Source organism: Hyperolius riggenbachi, chromosome 11, assembly GCF_040937935.1.
Source record: "Hyperolius riggenbachi isolate aHypRig1 chromosome 11, aHypRig1.pri, whole genome shotgun sequence".
NCBI lineage: Eukaryota > Metazoa > Chordata > Amphibia > Anura > Hyperoliidae > Hyperolius > Hyperolius riggenbachi.
This window is the reverse complement of record NC_090656.1, coordinates 239,045,884-239,066,838: the sequence shown is the minus strand read 5'-3', so window position 1 is coordinate 239,066,838 and position 20,955 is coordinate 239,045,884. Positions and strand designations below refer to the sequence as shown.

Here is a 20,955-nt window from a genome sequence, read left to right as displayed (position 1 = left end):
CAAGTTTTATGCTAATATTATGCAAATTTTATGGACTAGGAAATAGGCCCAATCAAATGGTAAAAACAGTAATGACCTTGAGGTCTCCTGTATCTGCTTTTCCTGTGCAGCTTCCAAACTGTCCCCGTGCCCCCCCGAATCTCCCAAACGCAAGCACGCCAGCGCAGCCGAGGAACCGTCCGAGAAGGTGCAGCGTGTCCTGGGGAGAGACTTCTGACGGCCTCTTCCCAATATCCTCATCCTCTAGGTAAGAAGCGAGGCTTTGTCCTGGGGATGTGGGGGTTCCAGATACCTGTAGGGGTTTCTTCCCCAGCCTTTCAAAATACCCAGAAATGTGGCGCGTTTAGGAAGGAGCTCCAGGGGGCGCTCTTACAGCGTTTGTAAATTCTGTACATCATGGATTGAGTTTCTTTAGATTTCCCACCACATGTGCTCTTGTCCAGCAGGTTCTCCCAGACATAGCCCAGTCATTTTATTGTTCTAGATCAGAGGTCGGCTAACTCTCCTGACTGAGGCCGCATTCCTCTAGTGGTGATCTTTCCCAGAGTTCTGCTTTAAGCCTCGCCCCTCGAATGAGAACCAATCACTAGCAGGCAGTTATAATTCTTACACCTGCCTGAGATAATGGTTATACTGTTACTTGTGTTCTTTCCAAACATGGTTAGGCCAGGAGGAGTTTACACAGGCTGTCTGTGTCCTGTGTCACTTATTACTGCTAACAGACTGCAAGCTCCACTGAGGACAACCAGTGACATGACTATGTACTATGTAATGTGCTGCAGGAGATGTCAGTGCTATATAAATACATAATAATAATATGGTAGGACATTAGACTATGACTATGGCAGGATTAGAGTGTGAGCTCCTCTGAGGACAGTCAGTGACATGACTATGTACTCTGTATTGTGCTGCAGAAGATGTCAGTGCTATATAAATACATAATAATAATATGGTAGGACATTACACTATGACTATGGTAGGAATAGATTGTGAGCTCCTCTGAGGACAGTCAGTGACATGACTGTGTACTCTGTAATGTGCTGCAGGAGATGTCAGTGCTATATAAATACATAATAATAATATGGTAGGACATTACACTATGACTATGGTAGGATTAGAGTGTGAGCTCCTCTGAGGACAGTCAGTGACATGGCTATATTGCACCATGTTGGGGAAGATGTCAGGGCTATATAAATACACATTAACCCATAATAATAGGTAATGCGTGTTCTTTCTGGATAGGGCACTTTGCGCAGATCAGCCCGCAGAGACTGCAGTATTTGACATAAATAGCCATAGCTCTGGAGTTTTGCTGCTGTGCGGTAGGGAGTCCGGCTCTGTGGGATAATTTATATACAGAGGCTGGCTTGTCCCAGAACAGCTCAGCAGAACAGGAATCTGCCAGGAAATAAATGTCTATGCCATGAATCTATTGCTGAGCCCATTATGAATGATGAGCAGCTGCAGCCATAGTGCCAGTCACACTGTGAGCAGCCAGGAAGGCAGGAGCACTGTGTGGATCAGCAGGTGGCAGTGCTGAGCAGCTGCAGCCATAGTGCCAGTCACACTGTGAGCAGCCAGGAGGGCAGGGGCACTGTGTGGCCAGCAGGTGGCAGTGCTGAGCAGCTGCAGCCATAGTGCCAGTCACACTGTGAGCAGCCTGGAAGGCAGGGGCACTGTGTGGCCAGCAGGTGGCACTACTGAGCAGCCATGGTGCCAGTCAGACTGTGAGCAACCAGGAGGGCAGGGGCACTGTGTGGCCAACAGGTGGCAGTGCTGAGCAGCCATAGTGCCAGTCACACTGTGAGCAACCAGGAGGGCAGGGGCACTGTGTGGCCAGCAGGTGGTAGTGCTGAGCAGCCATAGTGCCAGTCGCACTGTGAGCAGCCCGGAGGGCAGGAGCACTGTGTGGCCAGCAGGTGGCAGTGCTGAGCAGCTGCAGCCATAGTGCCAGTTACACTGTGAGCAGCCGGGAGGTCAGGGGCACTGTGTGGCGAGCAGGTGGCAGTGCTGTGCAGCTGCAGCCATAGTGCCAGTCACACTGAGCAGCCAGGAGGGCAGGACCACTGTGTGGCCAGCAGGTGACAGTGCTGAGCAGCTGCAGCCATAGTGCCAGTCACACTGAGCAGCCAGGAGGGCAGGAACACTGTGTGGCCAGCAGGTGGCAGTGCTGAGCAGCCATAGTGCCAGTCACACTGTGAGCAGCCAGGAGGGCAGGGGCACTGTGTGGCCAGCAGGTGGTAGTGCTGAGCAGCCATAGTGCCAGTCGCACTGTGAGCAGCCAGGAGGGCAGGGGCACTGTGTGGATCAGCAGGTGGCAGTGCTGAGCAGCTGCAGCCATAGTGCCAGTCACACTGAGCAGCCAGGAAAGCAGGAGCACTGTGTGGCGAGCAGGTGGCAGTGCTGTGCAGCTGCAGCCATAGTGCCAGTCACACTGTGAGCAGCCAGGAGGGCAGGGGCACTGTGTGGCCAGCAGGTGGTAGTGCTGAGCAGCCATAGTGCCAGTCGCACTGTGAGCAGCCAGGAGGGCAGGGGCACTGTGTGGATCAGCAGGTGGCAGTGCTGAGCAGCTGCAGCCATAGTGCCAGTCACACTGAGCAGCCAGGAGGGCAGGACCACTGTGTGGCCAGCAGGTGGCAGTGCTGAGCAGCTGCAGCCATAGTGCCAATCACACTGAGCAGCCAGGAAGGCAGGGGCACTGTGTGGCCAGCAGGTGGCAGTGCTGAGCAGCTGCAGCCATAGTGCCAGTCACACTGTGAGCAGCCAGGAAGGCAGGAGCACTGTGTGGCCAGCAGGTGGCAGTGCTGAACAGCTGCAGCCATAGTGCCAGTCACACTGAGCAGCCAGGAGGGCAGGAGCACTGTGTGGCCAGCAGGTGGCAGTGCTGAGCAGCCATAGTGCCAGTCGTACTGTGAGCAGCCAGGAGGGCAGGGGCACTGTGTGGATCAGCAGGTGGCAGTGCTGAGCAGCTGCAGCCATAGTGCCAGTCACACTGAGCAGCCAGGACGGCAGGACCACTGTGTGGCCAGCAGGTGGCAGTGCTGAGCATCTGCAGCCATAGTGCCAGTGACACTGTGAGCAGCCAGGAAGGCAGGAGCACTGTGTGGCTAGCAGGTGGCAGTGCTGAGCTGCTGCAGCCATAGTGCCAGTTACACTGTAAGCAGCCAGGAAGGCAGGAGCACTGTGTGGCCAGCATGTGGCAGTGCTGAGCAGCTTTTCATAGTGCCAGTTACACTGTGAGCAGCCGGGAGGGCAGGGGCACTGTGTGGCCAGTAGGTGGCAGTGCTGAGCAGCCATAGTGCCAGTCACACTGTGAGCAGCCAGGAGGGCAGGGGCACTGTGTGGCCAGCAGGTGGTAGTGCTGAGCAGCCATAGTGCCAGTCGCACTGTGAGCAGCCAGGAGGGCAGGGGCACTGTGTGGATCAGCAGGTGGCAGTGCTGAGCAGCTGCAGCCATAGTGCCAGTCACACTGAGCAGCCAGGACGGCAGGACCACTGTGTGGCGAGCAGGTGGCAGTGCTGTGCAGCTGCAGCCATAGTGCCATTCACACTGTGAGCAGCCAGGAAGGCAGGAGCACTGTGTGGCTAGCAAGTGGCAGTGCTGAGCTGCTGCAGCCATAGTGCCAGTTACACTGTGAGCAGCCAGGAAGGCAGGGGCACTGTGTAGCCAGCAGATGGCAGTGCTGAGCAGCTGCAGCCATAGTGCCAGTCACACTGAGCAGCCAGGAAAGCAGGAGCACTGTGTGGCGAGCAGGTGGCAGTGCTGTGCAGCTGCAGCCATAGTGCCAGTCACACTGAGCAGCCAGGAAGGCAGGGGCACTGTGTGGCCAGCAGGTGGCAGTGCTGAGCAGCTGCAGCCATAGTGCCAGTCACACTGAGCAGCCAGGAAGGCAGGGGCACTGTGTGGCCAGCAGGTGGCAGTGCTGAGCAGCCATAGTGCCAGTCGCACTGTGAGCAGCCAGGAGGGCAGGGGCACTGTGTGGATCAGCAGGTGGCAGTGCTGAGCAGCTGCAGCCATAGTGCCAGTCACACTGAGCAGCCAGGACGGCAGGACCACTGTGTGGCCAGCAGGTGGCAGTGCTGAGCAGCTGCAGCCATAGTGCCAGTGACACTGAGCAGCCAGGAAGGCAGGAGCACTGTGTGGCTAGCAGGTGGCAGTGCTGAGCTGCTGCAGCCATAGTGCCAGTTACACTGTAAGCAGCCAGGAAGGCAGGAGCACTGTGTGGCCAGCATGTGGCAGTGCTGAGCAGCTGCAGCCATAGTGCCAGTTACACTGTGAGCCGCCGGGAGGGCAGGGGCACTGTGTGGCCAGTAGGTGGCAGTGCTGAGCAGCCATAGTGCCAGTCACACTGTGAGCAACCAGGAAGGCAGGAGCACTGTGTGGCCAGCAGGTGGCAGTGCTGAGCAGCTGCAGCCATAGTGCCAGTCACTTTGAGCAGCCAGGAGGGCAGGAGCACTGTGTGGCCAGCAGGTGGCAGTGCTGAGCAGCCATAGTGCCAGTCACACTGTGAGCAGCCAGGAGGGCAGGGGCACTGTGTGGCCAGCAGGTGGTAGTGCTGAGCAGCTGCAGCCATAGTGCCAGTCACACTGTGAGCAGCCAGGAAGGCAGGGGCACTGTGTGGCCAGCAGGTGGCAGTGCTGAGCAGCTGCAGCCATAGTGCCAGTCACACTGTGAGCAGCCAGGAGGGCAAGGGCACTGTGGCCAGCAGGTGGCAGGGCTGTGCAGCTGCAGCCATAGTGCCAGTTACACTGTGAGCAGTCGGGAGGGCAGGGGCACTGTGTGGCCAGCAGAAGGCAGTGCTGAGCAGCTGCAGCCATAGTGCCAGTCACACTGTGAGCAGCCAGGAGGGCAGGGGCACTGTGTGGCCAGCAGGTGGCAGTGCTGAGCAGCTGCAGCCATAGTGCCAGTCACACTGTGAGCAGCCAGGAGGGCAGGGGCACTGTGTGGCCAGCAGGTGGCAGTGCTGAGCAGCTGTAGCCATAGTGCCAGTTACACTGTGAGCAGCCAGGAAGGCAGGAGCACTGTGTGGCCAGCAGGTGGCAGTGCTGAGCAGCCATAGTGCCAGTCACACTGTGAGCAGCCAGGAGGGCAGGGGCACTGTGTGGCCAGCAGATGGCAGTGCTGAGCAGCTGCAGACATAGTGCCAGTCACACTATGAGCAGCCAGGAAGGCAGGAGCACTGTGTGGCCAGCAGGTGGCAGTGCTGAGCAGCTGCAGCCATAGTGCCAGTCACACTGAGCAGCCAGGAAGGCAGGAGCACTGTGTGGCCAACAGGTGGCAGTGCTGAGCAGCTTCAGCCATAGTGTCAGTCACACTGAGCAGCCAGGAGGGCAGGACCACTGTGTGGCCAGAAGGTGGCAGTGCTGAGCAGCTGCAGCCATAGTGCCAGTCACACTGAGCAGCAAGAAGGGCAGGGGCACTGTGTGGCCAGCAGGTGGCAGTGCTGAGCAGCTGCAGCCATAGTGCCAGTCACACTGAGCAGCAAGGAGGGCAGGGGCACTGTGTGGCCTGCAATAGTGCCAGTCACACTGTGAGCAGCCAGGAGGGCAGGGGCACTGTGTGGCCAGCAGGTGGCAGTGCTGAGCAGCTGCAGCCATAGTGCCAGTTACACTGTGAGCAGCCGGGAGGGCAGGGGCACTGTGGCCAGCAGGTGGCAGGGCTGTGCAGCTGCAGCCATAGTGCCAGTCACACTGTGAGCAGCCGGGAGGGCAGGGGCACTGTGTGGCCAGTAGGTGGCAGTGCTGAGCAGCCATAGTGCCAGTTACACTGTGAGCAGCCAGGAGGGCAGGAGCACTGTGTGGCCAGCAGGTGGCAGTGCTGTGCTGCTGCAGCCATAGTGCCAGTCACACTGAGCAGCCAGGAAGGCAGGGGCACTGTGTGGCCAGCAGGTGGCAGTGCTGAGCAGCCATAGTGCCAGTTACACTGTGAGCAGTCGGGAGGGCAGGGGCACTGTGTGGCCAGCAGGTGGCAGTGCTGAGCAGCTGCAGCCATAGTGCCAGTCACACTGTGAGCAGCCAGGAAGGCAGGGGCGCTGTGTGGCCAGCAGGTGGCAGTGCTGAGCAGCTGTAGCCATAGTGCCAGTTACACTGTGAGCAGCCAGAAAGGCAGGAGCACTGTGTGGCCAGCAGGTGGCAGTGCTGAGCAGCCATAGTGCCAGTCACACTGTGAGAAGGCAGGAGCACTGTGTGGCCAGCAGGTGGCAGTGCTGAGCAGCCATAGTGCCAGTCACACTGTGAGCAGCCAGGAGGGCAGGGGCACTGTGTGGCCAGCAGATGGCAGTGCTGAGGAGCTGCAGCCATAGTGCCAGTCACACTATGAGCAGCCAGGAAGGCAGGAGCACTGTGTGGCCAGCAGGTGGCAGTGCTGCGCAGCTGCAGCCATAGTGCCAGTCACACTGAGCAGCAAGGAGGGCAGTGGCACTGTGTGGCCTGCAATAGTGCCAGTCACACTGAGCAGCCAGGAGGGCAGGACCACTGTGTTGCCAGCAGGTGGCAGTGCTGAGTAGCTTCAGCTATAGTGCCAGTCACACTGAGCAGCCTGGAAAGCAGGAGCACTGTGTGGCCAGAAGGTGGCAGTGCTGAGCAGCTTCAGCCATAGTGCCAGTCACACTGAGCAGCCAGGAGGGCAGGACCACTGTGTGGCCAGAAGGTGGCAGTGCTGAGCAGCTGCAGCCATAGTGCCAGTCACACTGAGCAGCCAGGAGGGCAGGAGCACTGTGTGGCCAGCAGGTGGCAGTGCTGTGCAGCTTGCAGCTGCAGCCATAGTGCCAGTCACACTGAGCAGCCAGGAGGGCAGGGGCACTGTGTGGCCAGCAGGTGGCAGTGCTGTGCAGCTTGCAGCTGCAGCCATAGTGCCAGTCACACTGAGCAGCCAGGAGGGCAGGGGCACTGTGTGGCCAGCAGGTGGCAGTGCTGTGCAGCTTGCAGCTGCAGCCATAGTGCCAGTGACACTGAGCAGCCAGGAGGGCAGGGGCAGTGTGGCCAGCAGGTGGCAGTGCTGAGCAGCTGCAGCCATAGTGCCAGTTACTCTGTGAGCAGCCGGGTGGTCAGGGGCACTGTGTGGCCAGCAGGTGGCAGTGCTGAGCAGCTGCAGCCATAGTGCCAGTCACACTGAGCAGCCAGGAGGGCAGGGGCACTGTGTGGCCAGCAGGTGGCAGTGCTGAGCAGCTGCAGCCATAGTGCCAGTCACACTGTGAGCAGCCAGGAAGGCAGGAGCACTGTGTGGCCAGTAGGTGGCAGTGCTGAGCAGCTGCAGCACATAGTGCCAGTCACACTGAGCAGCCAGGAAGGCAGGGGCACTGTGTGGCCAGCAGGTGGCAGTGCTGAGCAGCCATAGTGCCAGTTACACTGAGCAGCCAGGAGGGCAGGGGCACTATGGCCAGCAGGTGGCAGTGCTGAACAGCTGCAGCCATAGTGCCAGTCACACTAAGCAGCCAGGAGGGCAGGGGCACTGTGTGGCCAGCAGGTGGCAGTGCTGAGCAGTTGCAGCCATAGTGCCAGTCACACTGAGCAGCCAGGAGGGCAGGGCTACTGTGTGGCCAGCAGGTGGCAGTGCTGAGCAGCTGCAGCCATAGTGCCAGTCACACTGAGCAGCCTGGAAAGCAGGAGCACTGTGTGGCCAGCAGGTGGCAGTGCTGCGCAGCTGCAGCCATAGTGCCAGTCACACTGAGCAGCAAGGAGGGCAGGGGCACTGTGTGGCCAACAGGTGGTAGTGCTGAGCAGCTGCAGCCATAGTGCCAGTTACACTGTGAGCAGCCGGGAAGGCAGGAGCACTGTGTGGCCAGCAGGTGGCAGTGCTGAGCAGCTGCAGCCATAGTGCCAGTTACACTGTGAGCAGCCGGGAGGGCAGGGGCACTGTGTGGCCAGTAGGTGGCAGTGCTGAGCAGCCATAGTGCCAGTTACACTGTGAGCAGCCAGGAGGGCAGGAGCACTGTGTGGCCAGCAGGTGGCAGTGCTGTGCTGCTGCAGCCATAGTGCCAGTCACACTGAGCAGCCAGGAAGGCAGGGGCACTGTGTGGCCAGCAGGTGGCAGTGCTGAGCAGCCATAGTGCCAGTTACACTGTGAGCAGTCGGGAGGGCAGGGGCACTGTGTGGCCAGCAGGTGGCAGTGCTGAGCAGCCATAGTGCCAGTTACACTGTGAGCAGCCAGGAGGGCAGGAGCACTGTGTGGCCAGCAGGTGGCAGTGCTGAGCAGCTGCAGCCATAGTGCCAGTCACACTGTGAGCAGCCAGAAAGGCAGGAGCACTGTGTGGCCAGCAGGTGGCAGTGCTGAGCAGCCATAGTGCCAGTCACACTGTGAGAAGGCAGGAGCACTGTGTGGCCAGCAGGTGGCAGTGCTGAGCAGCCATAGTGCCAGTCACACTGTGAGCAGCCAGGAGGGCAGGGGCACTGTGTGGCCAGCAGGTGGCAGTGCTGAGCAGCCATAGTGCCAGTCACACTGTGAGCAACCAGGAGGGCAGGGGCACTGTGTGGCCAGCAGGTGGCAGTGCTGAGCAGCCATAGTGCCAGTCGCACTGTGAGCAGCCCGGAGGGCAGGGGCACTGTGTGGCCAGCAGGTGGCAGTGCTGAGCAGCTGCAGCCATAGTGCCAGTCACACTGAGCAGCCAGGACGGCAGGAGCACTGTGTGGCCAGCAGGTGGCAGTGCTGAGCAGCTGCAGCCATAGTGCCAGTTACACTGTGAGCAGCCGGGAGGTCAGGGGCACTGTGTGGCGAGCAGGTGGCAGTGCTGTGCAGCTGCAGCCATAGTGCCAGTCACACTGAGCAGCCAGGAAGGCAGGGGCACTGTGTGGCCAGCAGGTGGCAGTGCTGAGCAGTTGCAGCCATAGTGCCAGTCACACTGAGCGGGCAGGAGGGCAGGAGCACTGTGTGGCCAGCAGGTGGCAGTGCTGAGCAGCTGCAGCCATAGTGCCAGTCACACTGAGCAGCCAGGAGGGCAGGACCACTGTGTGGCCAGCAGGTGACAGTGCTGAGCAGCTGCAGCCATAGTGCCAGTCACACTGAGCAGCCAGGAGGGCAGGAACACTGTGTGGCCAGCAGGTGGCAGTGCTGAGCAGCCATAGTGCCAGTCACACTGTGAGCAGCCAGGAGGGCAGGGGCACTGTGTGGCCAGCAGGTGGTAGTGCTGAGCAGCCATAGTGCCAGTCGCACTGTGAGCAGCCAGGAGGGCAGGGGCACTGTGTGGATCAGCAGGTGGCAGTGCTGAGCAGCTGCAGCCATAGTGCCAGTCACACTGAGCAGCCAGGAAAGCAGGAGCACTGTGTGGCGAGCAGGTGGCAGTGCTGTGCAGCTGCAGCCATAGTGCCAGTCACACTGTGAGCAGCCAGGAGGGCAGGGGCACTGTGTGGCCAGCAGGTGGTAGTGCTGAGCAGCCATAGTGCCAGTCGCACTGTGAGCAGCCAGGAGGGCAGGGGCACTGTGTGGATCAGCAGGTGGCAGTGCTGAGCAGCTGCAGCCATAGTGCCAGTCACACTGAGCAGCCAGGAGGGCAGGACCACTGTGTGGCCAGCAGGTGGCAGTGCTGAGCAGCTGCAGCCATAGTGCCAGTCACACTGAGCAGCCAGGAAGGCAGGGGCACTGTGTGGCCAGCAGGTGGCAGTGCTGAGCAGCTGCAGCCATAGTGCCAGTCACACTGTGAGCAGCCAGGAAGGCAGGAGCACTGTGTGGCCAGCAGGCGGCAGTGCTGAACAGCTGCAGCCATAGTGCCAGTCACACTGAGCAGCCAGGAGGGCAGGAGCACTGTGTGGCCAGCAGGTGGCAGTGCTGAGCAGCTGCAGCCATAGTGCCAGTCACACTGAGCAGCCAGGAAGTCAGGGGCACTGTGTAGCCAGCAGATGGCAGTGCTGAGCAGCTGCAGCCATAGTGCCAGTCACACTGAGCAGCCAGGAAGTCAGGGGCACTGTGTAGCCAGCAGGTGGCAGTGCTGTGCAGCTGCAGCCATAGTGCCAGTCACACTGAGCAGCCAGGAAGGCAGGACCACTGTGTGGCCAGCAGGTGGCAGTGCTGAGCATCTGCAGCCATAGTGCCAGTGACACTGTGAGCAGCCAGGAAGGCAGGAGCACTGTGTGGCTAGCAGGTGGCAGTGCTGAGCTGCTGCAGCCATAGTGCCAGTTACACTGTAAGCAGCCAGGAAGGCAGGAGCACTGTGTGGCCAGCATGTGGCAGTGCTGAGCAGCTTTTCATAGTGCCAGTTACACTGTGAGCAGCCGGGAGGGCAGGGGCACTGTGTGGCCAGTAGGTGGCAGTGCTGAGCAGCCATAGTGCCAGTCACACTGTGAGCAGCCAGGAGGGCAGGGGCACTGTGTGGCCAGCAGGTGGTAGTGCTGTGCAGCCATAGTGCCAGTCGCACTGTGAGCAGCCAGGAAGGCAGGGGCACTGTGTGGATTAGCAGGTGGCAGTGCTGAGCAGCTGCAGCCATAGTGCCAGTCACACTGAGCAGCCAGGACGGCAGGACCACTGTGTGGCGAGCAGGTGGCAGTGCTGTGCAGCTGCAGCCATAGTGCCAGTCACACTGTGAGCAGCCAGGAAGGCAGGGGCACTGTGTGGCTAGCAAGTGGCAGTGCTGAGCTGCTGCAGCCATAGTGCCAGTTACACTGTGAGCAGCCAGGAAGGCAGGAGCACTGTGTGGCCAGCAGGTGGCAGTGCTGAGCAGCTGCAGCCATAGTGCCAGTCACACTGAGCAGCCAGGAAGTCAGGGGCACTGTGTAGCCAGCAGATGGCAGTGCTGAGCAGCTGCAGCCATAGTGCCAGTCACACTGAGCAGCCAGGAAAGCAGGAGCACTGTGTGGCGAGCAGGTGGCAGTGCTGTGCAGCTGCAGCCATAGTGCCAGTCACACTGAGCAGCCAGGAAGGCAGGGGCACTGTGTGGCCAGCAGGTGGCAGTGCTGAGCAGCTGCAGCCATAGTGCCAGTCACACTGAGCAGCCAGGAAGGCAGGGGCACTGTGTGGCCAGCAGGTGGCAGTGCTGAGCAGCTGCAGCCAGGAGGGCAGGGGCACTGTGTGGCCAGCAGGTGGCAGTGCTGAGCAGCCATAGTGCCAGTCGCACTGTGAGCAGCCAGGAGGGCAGGGGCACTGTGTGGATCAGCAGGTGGCAGTGCTGAGCAGCTGCAGCCATAGTGCCAGTCACACTGAGCAGCCAGGACGGCAGGACCACTGTGTGGCCAGCAGGTGGCAGTGCTGAGCAGCTGCAGCCATAGTGCCAGTGACACTGAGCAGCCAGGAAGGCAGGAGCACTGTGTGGCTAGCAGGTGGCAGTGCTGAGCTGCTGCAGCCATAGTGCCAGTTACACTGTAAGCAGCCAGGAAGGCAGGAGCACTGTGTGGCCAGCATGTGGCAGTGCTGAGCAGCTGCAGCCATAGTGCCAGTTACACTGTGAGCCGCCGGGAGGGCAGGGGCACTGTGTGGCCAGTAGGTGGCAGTGCTGAGCAGCCATAGTGCCAGTTACACTGTGAGCAGCCAGGAGGGCAGGGGCACTGTGTGGCCAGCAGGTGGCAGTGCTGAGCAGCTGTAGCCATAGTGCCAGTTACACTGTGAGCAGCCAGGAAGGCAGGAGCACTGTGTGGCCAGCAGGTGGCAGTGCTGAGCAGCTGCAGCCATAGTGCCAGTCACTTTGAGCAGCCAGGAGGGCAGGAGCACTGTGTGGCCAGCAGGTGGCAGTGCTGAGCAGCCATAGTGCCAGTCACACTGTGAGCAGCCAGGAGGGCAGGGGCACTGTGTGGCCAGCAGGTGGTAGTGCTGAGCAGCTGCAGCCATAGTGCCAGTCACACTGTGAGCAGCCAGGAAGGCAGGGGCACTGTGTGGCCAGCAGGTGGCAGTGCTGAGCAGCTGCAGCCATAGTGCCAGTCACACTGTGAGCAGCCAGGAGGGCAAGGGCACTGTGGCCAGCAGGTGGCAGGGCTGTGCAGCTGCAGCCATAGTGCCAGTCACACTGTGAGCAGCCGGGAGGGCAGGGACACTGTGTAGCCAGCAGGTGGCAGTGCTGAGCAGCCATAGTGCCAGATACACTGTGAGCAGTCGGGAGGGCAGGGGCACTGTGTGGCCAGCAGATGCAGTGCTGAGCAGCTGCAGCCATAGTGCCAGTCACACTGTGAGCAGCCAGGAGGGCAGGGGCACTGTGTGGCCAGCAGGTGGCAGTGCTGAGCAGCTGCAGCCATAGTGCCAGTCACACTGTGAGCAGCCAGGAGGGCAGGGGCACTGTGTGGCCAGCAGGTGGCAGTGCTGAGCAGCTGTAGCCATAGTGCCAGTTACACTGTGAGCAGCCAGGAAGGCAGGAGCACTGTGTGGCCAGCAGGTGGCAGTGCTGAGCAGCCATAGTGCCAGTCACACTGTGAGCAGCCAGGAGGGCAGGGGCACTGTGTGGCCAGCAGATGGCAGTGCTGAGCAGCTGCAGACATAGTGCCAGTCACACTATGAGCAGCCAGGAAGGCAGGAGCACTGTGTGGCCAGCAGGTGGCAGTGCTGAGCAGCTGCAGCCATAGTGCCAGTCACACTGAGCAGCCAGGAAGGCAGGAGCACTGTGTGGCCAACAGGTGGCAGTGCTGAGCAGCTTCAGCCATAGTGTCAGTCACACTGAGCAACCAGGAGGGCAGGACCACTGTGTGGCCAGAAGGTGGCAGTGCTGAGCAGCTGCAGCCATAGTGCCAGTCACACTGAGCAGCAAGAAGGGCAGGGGCACTGTGTGGCCAGCAGGTGGCAGTGCTGAGCAGCTGTAGCCATAGTGCCAGTTACACTGTGAGCAGCCAGGAAGGCAGGAGCACTGTGTGGCCAGCAGGTGGCAGTGCTGAGCAGCTGCAGCCATAGTGCCAGTCACTTTGAGCAGCCAGGAGGGCAGGAGCACTGTGTGGCCAGCAGGTGGCAGTGCTGAGCAGCCATAGTGCCAGTCACACTGTGAGCAGCCAGGAGGGCAGGGGCACTGTGTGGCCAGCAGGTGGTAGTGCTGAGCAGCTGCAGCCATAGTGCCAGTCACACTGTGAGCAGCCAGGAAGGCAGGGGCACTGTGTGGCCAGCAGGTGGCAGTGCTGAGCAGCTGCAGCCATAGTGCCAGTCACACTGTGAGCAGCCAGGAGGGCAAGGGCACTGTGGCCAGCAGGTGGCAGGGCTGTGCAGCTGCAGCCATAGTGCCAGTCACACTGTGAGCAGCCGGGAGGGCAGGGACACTGTGTAGCCAGCAGGTGGCAGTGCTGAGCAGCCATAGTGCCAGTTACACTGTGAGCAGTCGGGAGGGCAGGGGCACTGTGTGGCCAGCAGAAGGCAGTGCTGAGCAGCTGCAGCCATAGTGCCAGTCACACTGTGAGCAGCCAGGAGGGCAGGGGCACTGTGTGGCCAGCAGGTGGCAGTGCTGAGCAGCTGCAGCCATAGTGCCAGTCACACTGTGAGCAGCCAGGAGGGCAGGGGCACTGTGTGGCCAGCAGGTGGCAGTGCTGAGCAGCTGTAGCCATAGTGCCAGTTACACTGTGAGCAGCCAGGAAGGCAGGAGCACTGTGTGGCCAGCAGGTGGCAGTGCTGAGCAGCCATAGTGCCAGTCACACTGTGAGCAGCCAGGAGGGCAGGGGCACTGTGTGGCCAGCAGATGGCAGTGCTGAGCAGCTGCAGACATAGTGCCAGTCACACTATGAGCAGCCAGGAAGGCAGGAGCACTGTGTGGCCAGCAGGTGGCAGTGCTGAGCAGCTGCAGCCATAGTGCCAGTCACACTGAGCAGCCAGGAAGGCAGGAGCACTGTGTGGCCAACAGGTGGCAGTGCTGAGCAGCTTCAGCCATAGTGTCAGTCACACTGAGCAGCCAGGAGGGCAGGACCACTGTGTGGCCAGAAGGTGGCAGTGCTGAGCAGCTGCAGCCATAGTGCCAGTCACACTGAGCAGCAAGAAGGGCAGGGGCACTGTGTGGCCAGCAGGTGGCAGTGCTGAGCAGCTGCAGCCATAGTGCCAGTCACACTGAGCAGCAAGGAGGGCAGGGGCACTGTGTGGCCTGCAATAGTGCCAGTCACACTGTGAGCAGCCAGGAGGGCAGGGGCACTGTGTGGCCAGCAGGTGGCAGTGCTGAGCTGCTGCAGCCATAGTGCCAGTTACGCTGTGAGCAGCCAGGAAGGCAGGAGCACTGTGTGGCCAGCAGGTGGCAGTGCTGAGCAGCTGCAGCCATAGTGCCAGTTACACTGTGAGCAGCCGGGAGGGCAGGGGCACTGTGGCCAGCAGGTGGCAGGGCTGTGCAGCTGCAGCCATAGTGCCAGTCACACTGTGAGCAGCCGGGAGGGCAGGGGCACTGTGTGGCCAGTAGGTGGCAGTGCTGAGCAGCCATAGTGCCAGTTACACTGTGAGCAGCCAGGAGGGCAGGAGCACTGTGTGGCCAGCAGGTGGCAGTGCTGTGCTGCTGCAGCCATAGTGCCAGTCACACTGAGCAGCCAGGAAGGCAGGGGCACTGTGTGGCCAGCAGGTGGCAGTGCTGAGCAGCCATAGTGCCAGTTACACTGTGAGCAGTCGGGAGGGCAGGGGCACTGTGTGGCCAGCAGGTGGCAGTGCTGAGCAGCTGCAGCCATAGTGCCAGTCACACTGTGAGCAGCCAGGAAGGCAGGGGCGCTGTGTGGCCAGCAGGTGGCAGTGCTGAGCAGCTGTAGCCATAGTGCCAGTTACACTGTGAGCAGCCAGAAAGGCAGGAGCACTGTGTGGCCAGCAGGTGGCAGTGCTGAGCAGCCATAGTGCCAGTTACACTGTGAGAAGGCAGGAGCACTGTGTGGCCAGCAGGTGGCAGTGCTGAGCAGCCATAGTGCCAGTCACACTGTGAGCAGCCAGGAGGGCAGGGGCACTGTGTGGCCAGCAGATGGCAGTGCTGAGGAGCTGCAGCCATAGTGCCAGTCACACTATGAGCAGCCAGGAAGGCAGGAGCACTGTGTGGCCAGCAGGTGGCAGTGCTGCGCAGCTGCAGCCATAGTGCCAGTCACACTGAGCAGCAAGGAGGGCAGTGGCACTGTGTGGCCTGCAATAGTGCCAGTCACACTGAGCAGCCAGGAGGGCAGGACCACTGTGTTGCCAGCAGGTGGCAGTGCTGAGTAGCTTCAGCTATAGTGCCAGTCACACTGAGCAGCCTGGAAAGCAGGAGCACTGTGTGGCCAGAAGGTGGCAGTGCTGAGCAGCTTCAGCCATAGTGCCAGTCACACTGAGCAGCCAGGAGGGCAGGACCACTGTGTGGCCAGAAGGTGGCAGTGCTGAGCAGCTGCAGCCATAGTGCCAGTCACACTGAGCAGCCAGGAGGGCAGGAGCACTGTGTGGCCAGCAGGTGGCAGTGCTGTGCAGCTTGCAGCTGCAGCCATAGTGCCAGTCACACTGAGCAGCCAGGAGGGCAGGGGCACTGTGTGGCCAGCAGGTGGCAGTGCTGTGCAGCTTGCAGCTGCAGCCATAGTGCCAGTCACACTGAGCAGCCAGGAGGGCAGGGGCACTGTGTGGCCAGCAGGTGGCAGTGCTGTGCAGCTTGCAGCTGCAGCCATAGTGCCAGTGACACTGAGCAGCCAGGAGGGCAGGGGCAGTGTGGCCAGCAGGTGGCAGTGCTGAGCAGCTGCAGCCATAGTGCCAGTTACTCTGTGAGCAGCCGGGTGGTCAGGGGCACTGTGTGGCCAGCAGGTGGCAGTGCTGAGCAGCTGCAGCCATAGTGCCAGTCACACTGAGCAGCCAGGAGGGCAGGGGCACTGTGTGGCCAGCAGGTGGCAGTGCTGAGCAGCTGCAGCCATAGTGCCAGTCACACTGTGAGCAGCCAGGAAGGCAGGAGCACTGTGTGGCCAGTAGGTGGCAGTGCTGAGCAGCTGCAGCACATAGTGCCAGTCACACTGAGCAGCCAGGAAGGCAGGGGCACTGTGTGGCCAGCAGGTGGCAGTGCTGAGCAGCCATAGTGCCAGTTACACTGAGCAGCCAGGAGGGCAGGGGCACTATGGCCAGCAGGTGGCAGTGCTGAACAGCTGCAGCCATAGTGCCAGTCACACTAAGCAGCCAGGAGGGCAGGGGCACTGTGTGGCCAGCAGGTGGCAGTGCTGAGCAGTTGCAGCCATAGTGCCAGTCACACTGAGCAGCCAGGAGGGCAGGGCTACTGTGTGGCCAGCAGGTGGCAGTGCTGAGCAGCTGCAGCCATAGTGCCAGTCACACTGAGCAGCCTGGAAAGCAGGAGCACTGTGTGGCCAGCAGGTGGCAGTGCTGCGCAGCTGCAGCCATAGTGCCAGTCACACTGAGCAGCAAGGAGGGCAGGGGCACTGTGTGGCCAACAGGTGGTAGTGCTGAGCAGCTGCAGCCATAGTGCCAGTTACACTGTGAGCAGCCGGGAGGGCAGGGGCCTCTCTCTCTCTCCCTCTCTCCCCCCCCCCCCCCCCCCCCCCACCCCACCCCAAATTGAGCTGAATTTTCAGCCATCGACGGATACCTGCAGAATTTCACAGGCAATTTCGGAATTCCGCCAGATTGAAAAAGCAATTCCGTTCCATCCAAACGGAATGACCTTGCAGTTAACAGCCAAACGCGCTAACCAATTGTGTACCACAAAGACTGTGCATGCAGTTGCTGTTGAATGATTTTATGGGGATGTATGTGGGTCTTTTGGGGGGGGGGGGGGGGAAAGTAAGTCGGCTCCAATAAGTTTCAGCATGTAGTGTTGGTGGTATAATGGTTAGGATAGCAGCCTACAGAGCGGTAGGTCTGGGTTCTATTCCCAGCCAATGTGAGTTGGCTTTTGACATGCTACAATTCCCTAAGCAAGCTCATTTTTCTCTTGGATATATCATAATGGTACATACTAGGCTGGCTTCAGCTAGTAGTGTTGGTGGTATAATGGATATGTTGGTTACCTACCAAGCACTAGACCTGGGTTCAATTCCCAGCCGAGGTATGTAAGCTGGCTTTTGACATCCTACAATTTCCTGGAAGACGAGACGAGGGAGGAAGGAGAAAAAGGAAACCGTTAATAGGGTCTATGGGCTACCATGTAGGATAAACAAGGTTCCATTTTTTTTTTCAAGCTGCATACATTTGCATAATCGTGTTTCAACTCGGAATAATTTGCACCGTTGTGTCATTGTTACATGTTTGAATTTTTTTATAATGAAATTCTGCATTAAATGGTTTACCAACAGCCGCCAGATGGCGCTCATGACAAGAAACCGTGTTGGAGTCATGTCTTCTGAGTGATCCGCCCACTGAATCTAATGCTGGCTACACATGATGAGATTTTCTGTCAGATTTTCTGTCAGATCGATTATTTGCAACATGTCCGATTTGCTTTCCGATCAATTTTCAAGCATTTTCCAATCGATTTCTTATTGAAGTGAACGGAAATCAGATGGGACATGTTGGGAATAATTGATCTGACAGTAAATTGGCCAGAATATCTCAGTGTGTACCCCGCCTGCTACACACATCCAGTTAGGATTGTCCATTTTTACCTCTTCCATGTAGTATGAGAGTTACCGACACACAATCTGCTCATAGTGTTCACTCAGCTGGCCGTCTTACTCCATGAAGTCAGTAAAATTGGTCAGAGATTGGCCAATCGAACTTGAATGTGTGTATGCACCTTAGCATTGAGATGGCTGCCTCTGAGCACTCAGCTACTGCTGTGATGCATTTGAACTTGTAGAATGCATTTATATCTTTTTGCTTTTATTTTTTTAGTTTACTTGTGTATTTAGGAAAGTATACGGTTTCCTGTTATAAGCTCCTCCCATTAGCACAGTATACAGTCTCCGATTATAAGCACCTGCCATTAGCATAGTATACAGTTTCCTGTTACAAGCCCCTCCCAGTAGCACAGTATACAGTCTACAGTCTCCAATTGTAAGCACCTCCCATTAGCACATTATACAATCTCTGGTTATAAGCTCCTCCCATTAGCACAGTATACGGTTTCCTGTTATAAGCCCCTCCCAGTAGCACAGTATACAGTCTCCGGTTATAAGCACCTCCCATTAGCACACTATAAGGTTTCCTGCTATAAGCTCCTCCCATTAGCACAGTATAGTCTCTGGTTATAAGCTCCTCCCATTGGCAGTGTACATTTTTCTGTTATAAGCTCCTCACATTAAACGTCTTCTTTGTCTCTCTCATCAGATGCTGCACTGTAGAGAAGATCTGACTGTAACATCCTCTGGCTCCGCCCTGAGCAGCAGGATCGCAATAATTCCGACAGAACAAGACTGTATATAGATGATGGGATCCCCGATGGACTTTGTCAATGAGCTGTGTATAATGATGTATAGAAGCTTATAGGAACGTTTCACCTCTTTGCCCGCTGATACTCCCCACCCCATCGCCTCTGCCTAGCCACGCCTGACCGCTGTCTGCAGATACCCCCCTGATTGCCTCTGCCTAGCCACGCCTGACCGCTGTCTACAGATACCCCCTTGGCAACCGCTGCCTAGCCTCGCCTGACCGCTGTCTGCAGATACCCCCGCCTGATCGCCTCTGCCTAGCCACGCCTGACCGCTGTCTGCAGATACCCCCCCTGATCACCTCTGCCTAGCCACGCCTGACCGCTGTCTACAGATACCCCCTTGGCAACCGCTGCCTCGCCTGACCAATGACTGTAGATACCCCCTGATCACCTCTGCCTAGCCACGCCTAACCGCTGTCTACAGATAACCCCCCCCCCCCCGAATCACTTCTGCCTAGCCACACCTGACCGATGTCTGCAGATACCCCCCTGATTGCCTCTGCCTAGCCTCACCTGAAAGATGACTGTTGATACCCCCCTGATCGCCTCTACCTAGCCACACCTGACCGTTGTCTGCAGATACCCTCCTTATCCCTGTGCCCAGCCACGCCTGACTGCTGTCACATACCTACCTGCAGATACCTGCCATCTCGGTGACTGGAAGGAATGCCTCCTTATAAGGAAGTGCTCCACCCACGCTGTATGAGGGGTTGTGTCACATACCTACCTGCAGATACCTCTCATGTCAGTGACTGGAAGGAAATGCCACCTTATAAGAAAGTGCTCCACCCAGGCTGTATGAGGGGGTGTGCTGTACCTACCTGCAGATACCTCCCATCTCAGTGACTGGAAGGAATGCCTCCTTATAAGGAAGTGCTCCACCCATGCTGTATAAGGGGGTGTGCTGTACCTACCTGCAGATACCTCCCATCTCAGTGACTGGAAGGAATGCATCCTTATAAGGAAGTGCTCCACCCACACTGTATGAGGGGGTGTGCTGTACCTACCTGCAGATACCTCCCATCTCAGTGACTGGAAGGAATGCCTCCTTATAAGGAAGTGCTCCACCCACGCTGTATGAGGGGGTGTGCTGTACCTACCTGCAGATACCTGCCATCTCGGTGACTGGAAGGAATGCCTCCTTATAAGGAAGTGCTCCACCCATGCTGTATGAGGGGGTGTGTCACATATCTATCTGCAGATACCTCCCATCTCAGTGACTGGAAGGAATGCATCCTTATAAGGAAGTGCTCCACCCACGCTGTATGAGGGGGTGTGTCACATATCTATCTGCAGATACCTCCCATCTCAGTGACTGGAAGGAATGCATCCTTATAAGGAAGTGCTCCACCCATGCTGTATGAGGGGGTGTGCTGTACCTACCTGCAGATACCTCCCATCTCAGTGACTGGAAGGAATGCCTCCTTATAAGGAAGTGCTCCACCCACGCTGTATGAAGGGGTGTGCTGTACGTCCCTCTGTGACAGGATGTTTTTGTTTTGCAATCCTCTGGTGCAGTTGGACTGCAATAGAGAGCAAATAGTATATATATTGAAATAAGAGAACAAAACTTTTTTTCCTGCTGTAATCAGGAAAAAATAAACTTTCTCAAAGTAACCTGTGATGTTTAGCGCTCTAAACAGAACCGGCAGCACCAGGGGTCTCCTCCCTCCCAGCGGTGGGCAGCGCTGAGATCATCTGAACCAGCGGTGGGTGGGGCTGAGATCATCTGAACTAGTGGTGGGCGTGGCTGAGGTCGTCTGAACCAGCGGTGGGCGAGCCCGAGGTCGTCTGAACCAGCTGTGGGCAGTCCCGAGGTCATCTGAACCAGCAGTGTGCGGGGCTGTGATCCGTTGTTTTGCATATGTGTAAATCTTACATAAGCTGTATGTAAATATTATGTTTGTGTAATAAATGTATTTTAAACCGCCAGCTATTTGCATTTGTCTTTTCTGCATATGTGGCAGCTCAGATCTATGATTTCTTGAAACTGGGCTAAAATTCCAAATTACATTTTTGCTCTAAAACATAAAGAGCAGCTAAATAAATAAATAAATAAATAAAGAGACTGGTCAATCTGCAGCATATTGTCCCCTCCGCTTACTGGTAAGAGAGGATGTTCCCCCTTTTCCCCCTTTTTAATGAAAACCGATGACCCTTTACAAGGAATGTTTACTGTATCTGGTCAGTGGCGGCTCTAGGGATGTCAGATTAATGTACCTGTGGTAACGATATGAACGTGTAAGTACAGTGCCAAACATATTAATAACCGTGCTGATTCTTTTTCCGCATGAAAGAGTTAACCTTCAGGCATGCAAGTGACAGATTCTCTCGTCGGATTATAGTTTAACCCCACTACACAACGGTGCTGTCCACTATGCCATGTTTCCCCCCCTTCCCCCAAAATACATGTAATCTTACAGCATTTCACCAAAAATCCACGTAATCTGGCAGAGGTTCTTCCAAAATACAGATAATATGGCAGTGGTTCCCCCAAAAATAGATGTAATCTGGCAGCAGCGATTCCCCCAACATACACATAATCTGTCAGCCGTTCCCCAAAATACACTTAGGCCTCTATTCATAAAGCTCAAAACAGCTGACTTTCCCGACCATTTAGCAAAGTGTTCATTCCTAAAAACTGTTTCCACATGAAAAGCTACAATTCCTGTGCAGTGCGGGAAATTACCGCCTTGTGCGGAGATTATCACAACAAATCCAGGCTGTTTAGATAACACAGAATTCTGTCAGAGAACACTGGCTGTTTAGATAACATGATAAGC

The 20,955-nt window shown here is 57.8% G+C and overlaps 1 protein-coding gene across 1 annotated transcript in view; it reads left to right on the top strand.

The window, feature by feature from the left end:
- CRY2 (cryptochrome circadian regulator 2) overlaps window positions 1-20,104 on the top strand; it is an 83,988-nt gene extending 63,884 nt beyond the window's left edge. The window contains exons 11-12 of the mRNA XM_068261714.1: window positions 111-247; window positions 18,070-20,104. Coding sequence (XP_068117815.1) covers window positions 111-217 — 107 coding nt within the window. The 3' untranslated portion in view covers window positions 218-247; window positions 18,070-20,104. The remainder of the gene's footprint in view (window positions 1-110; window positions 248-18,069) is intronic.
- Window positions 20,105-20,955: the final 851 nt, after the last annotated feature.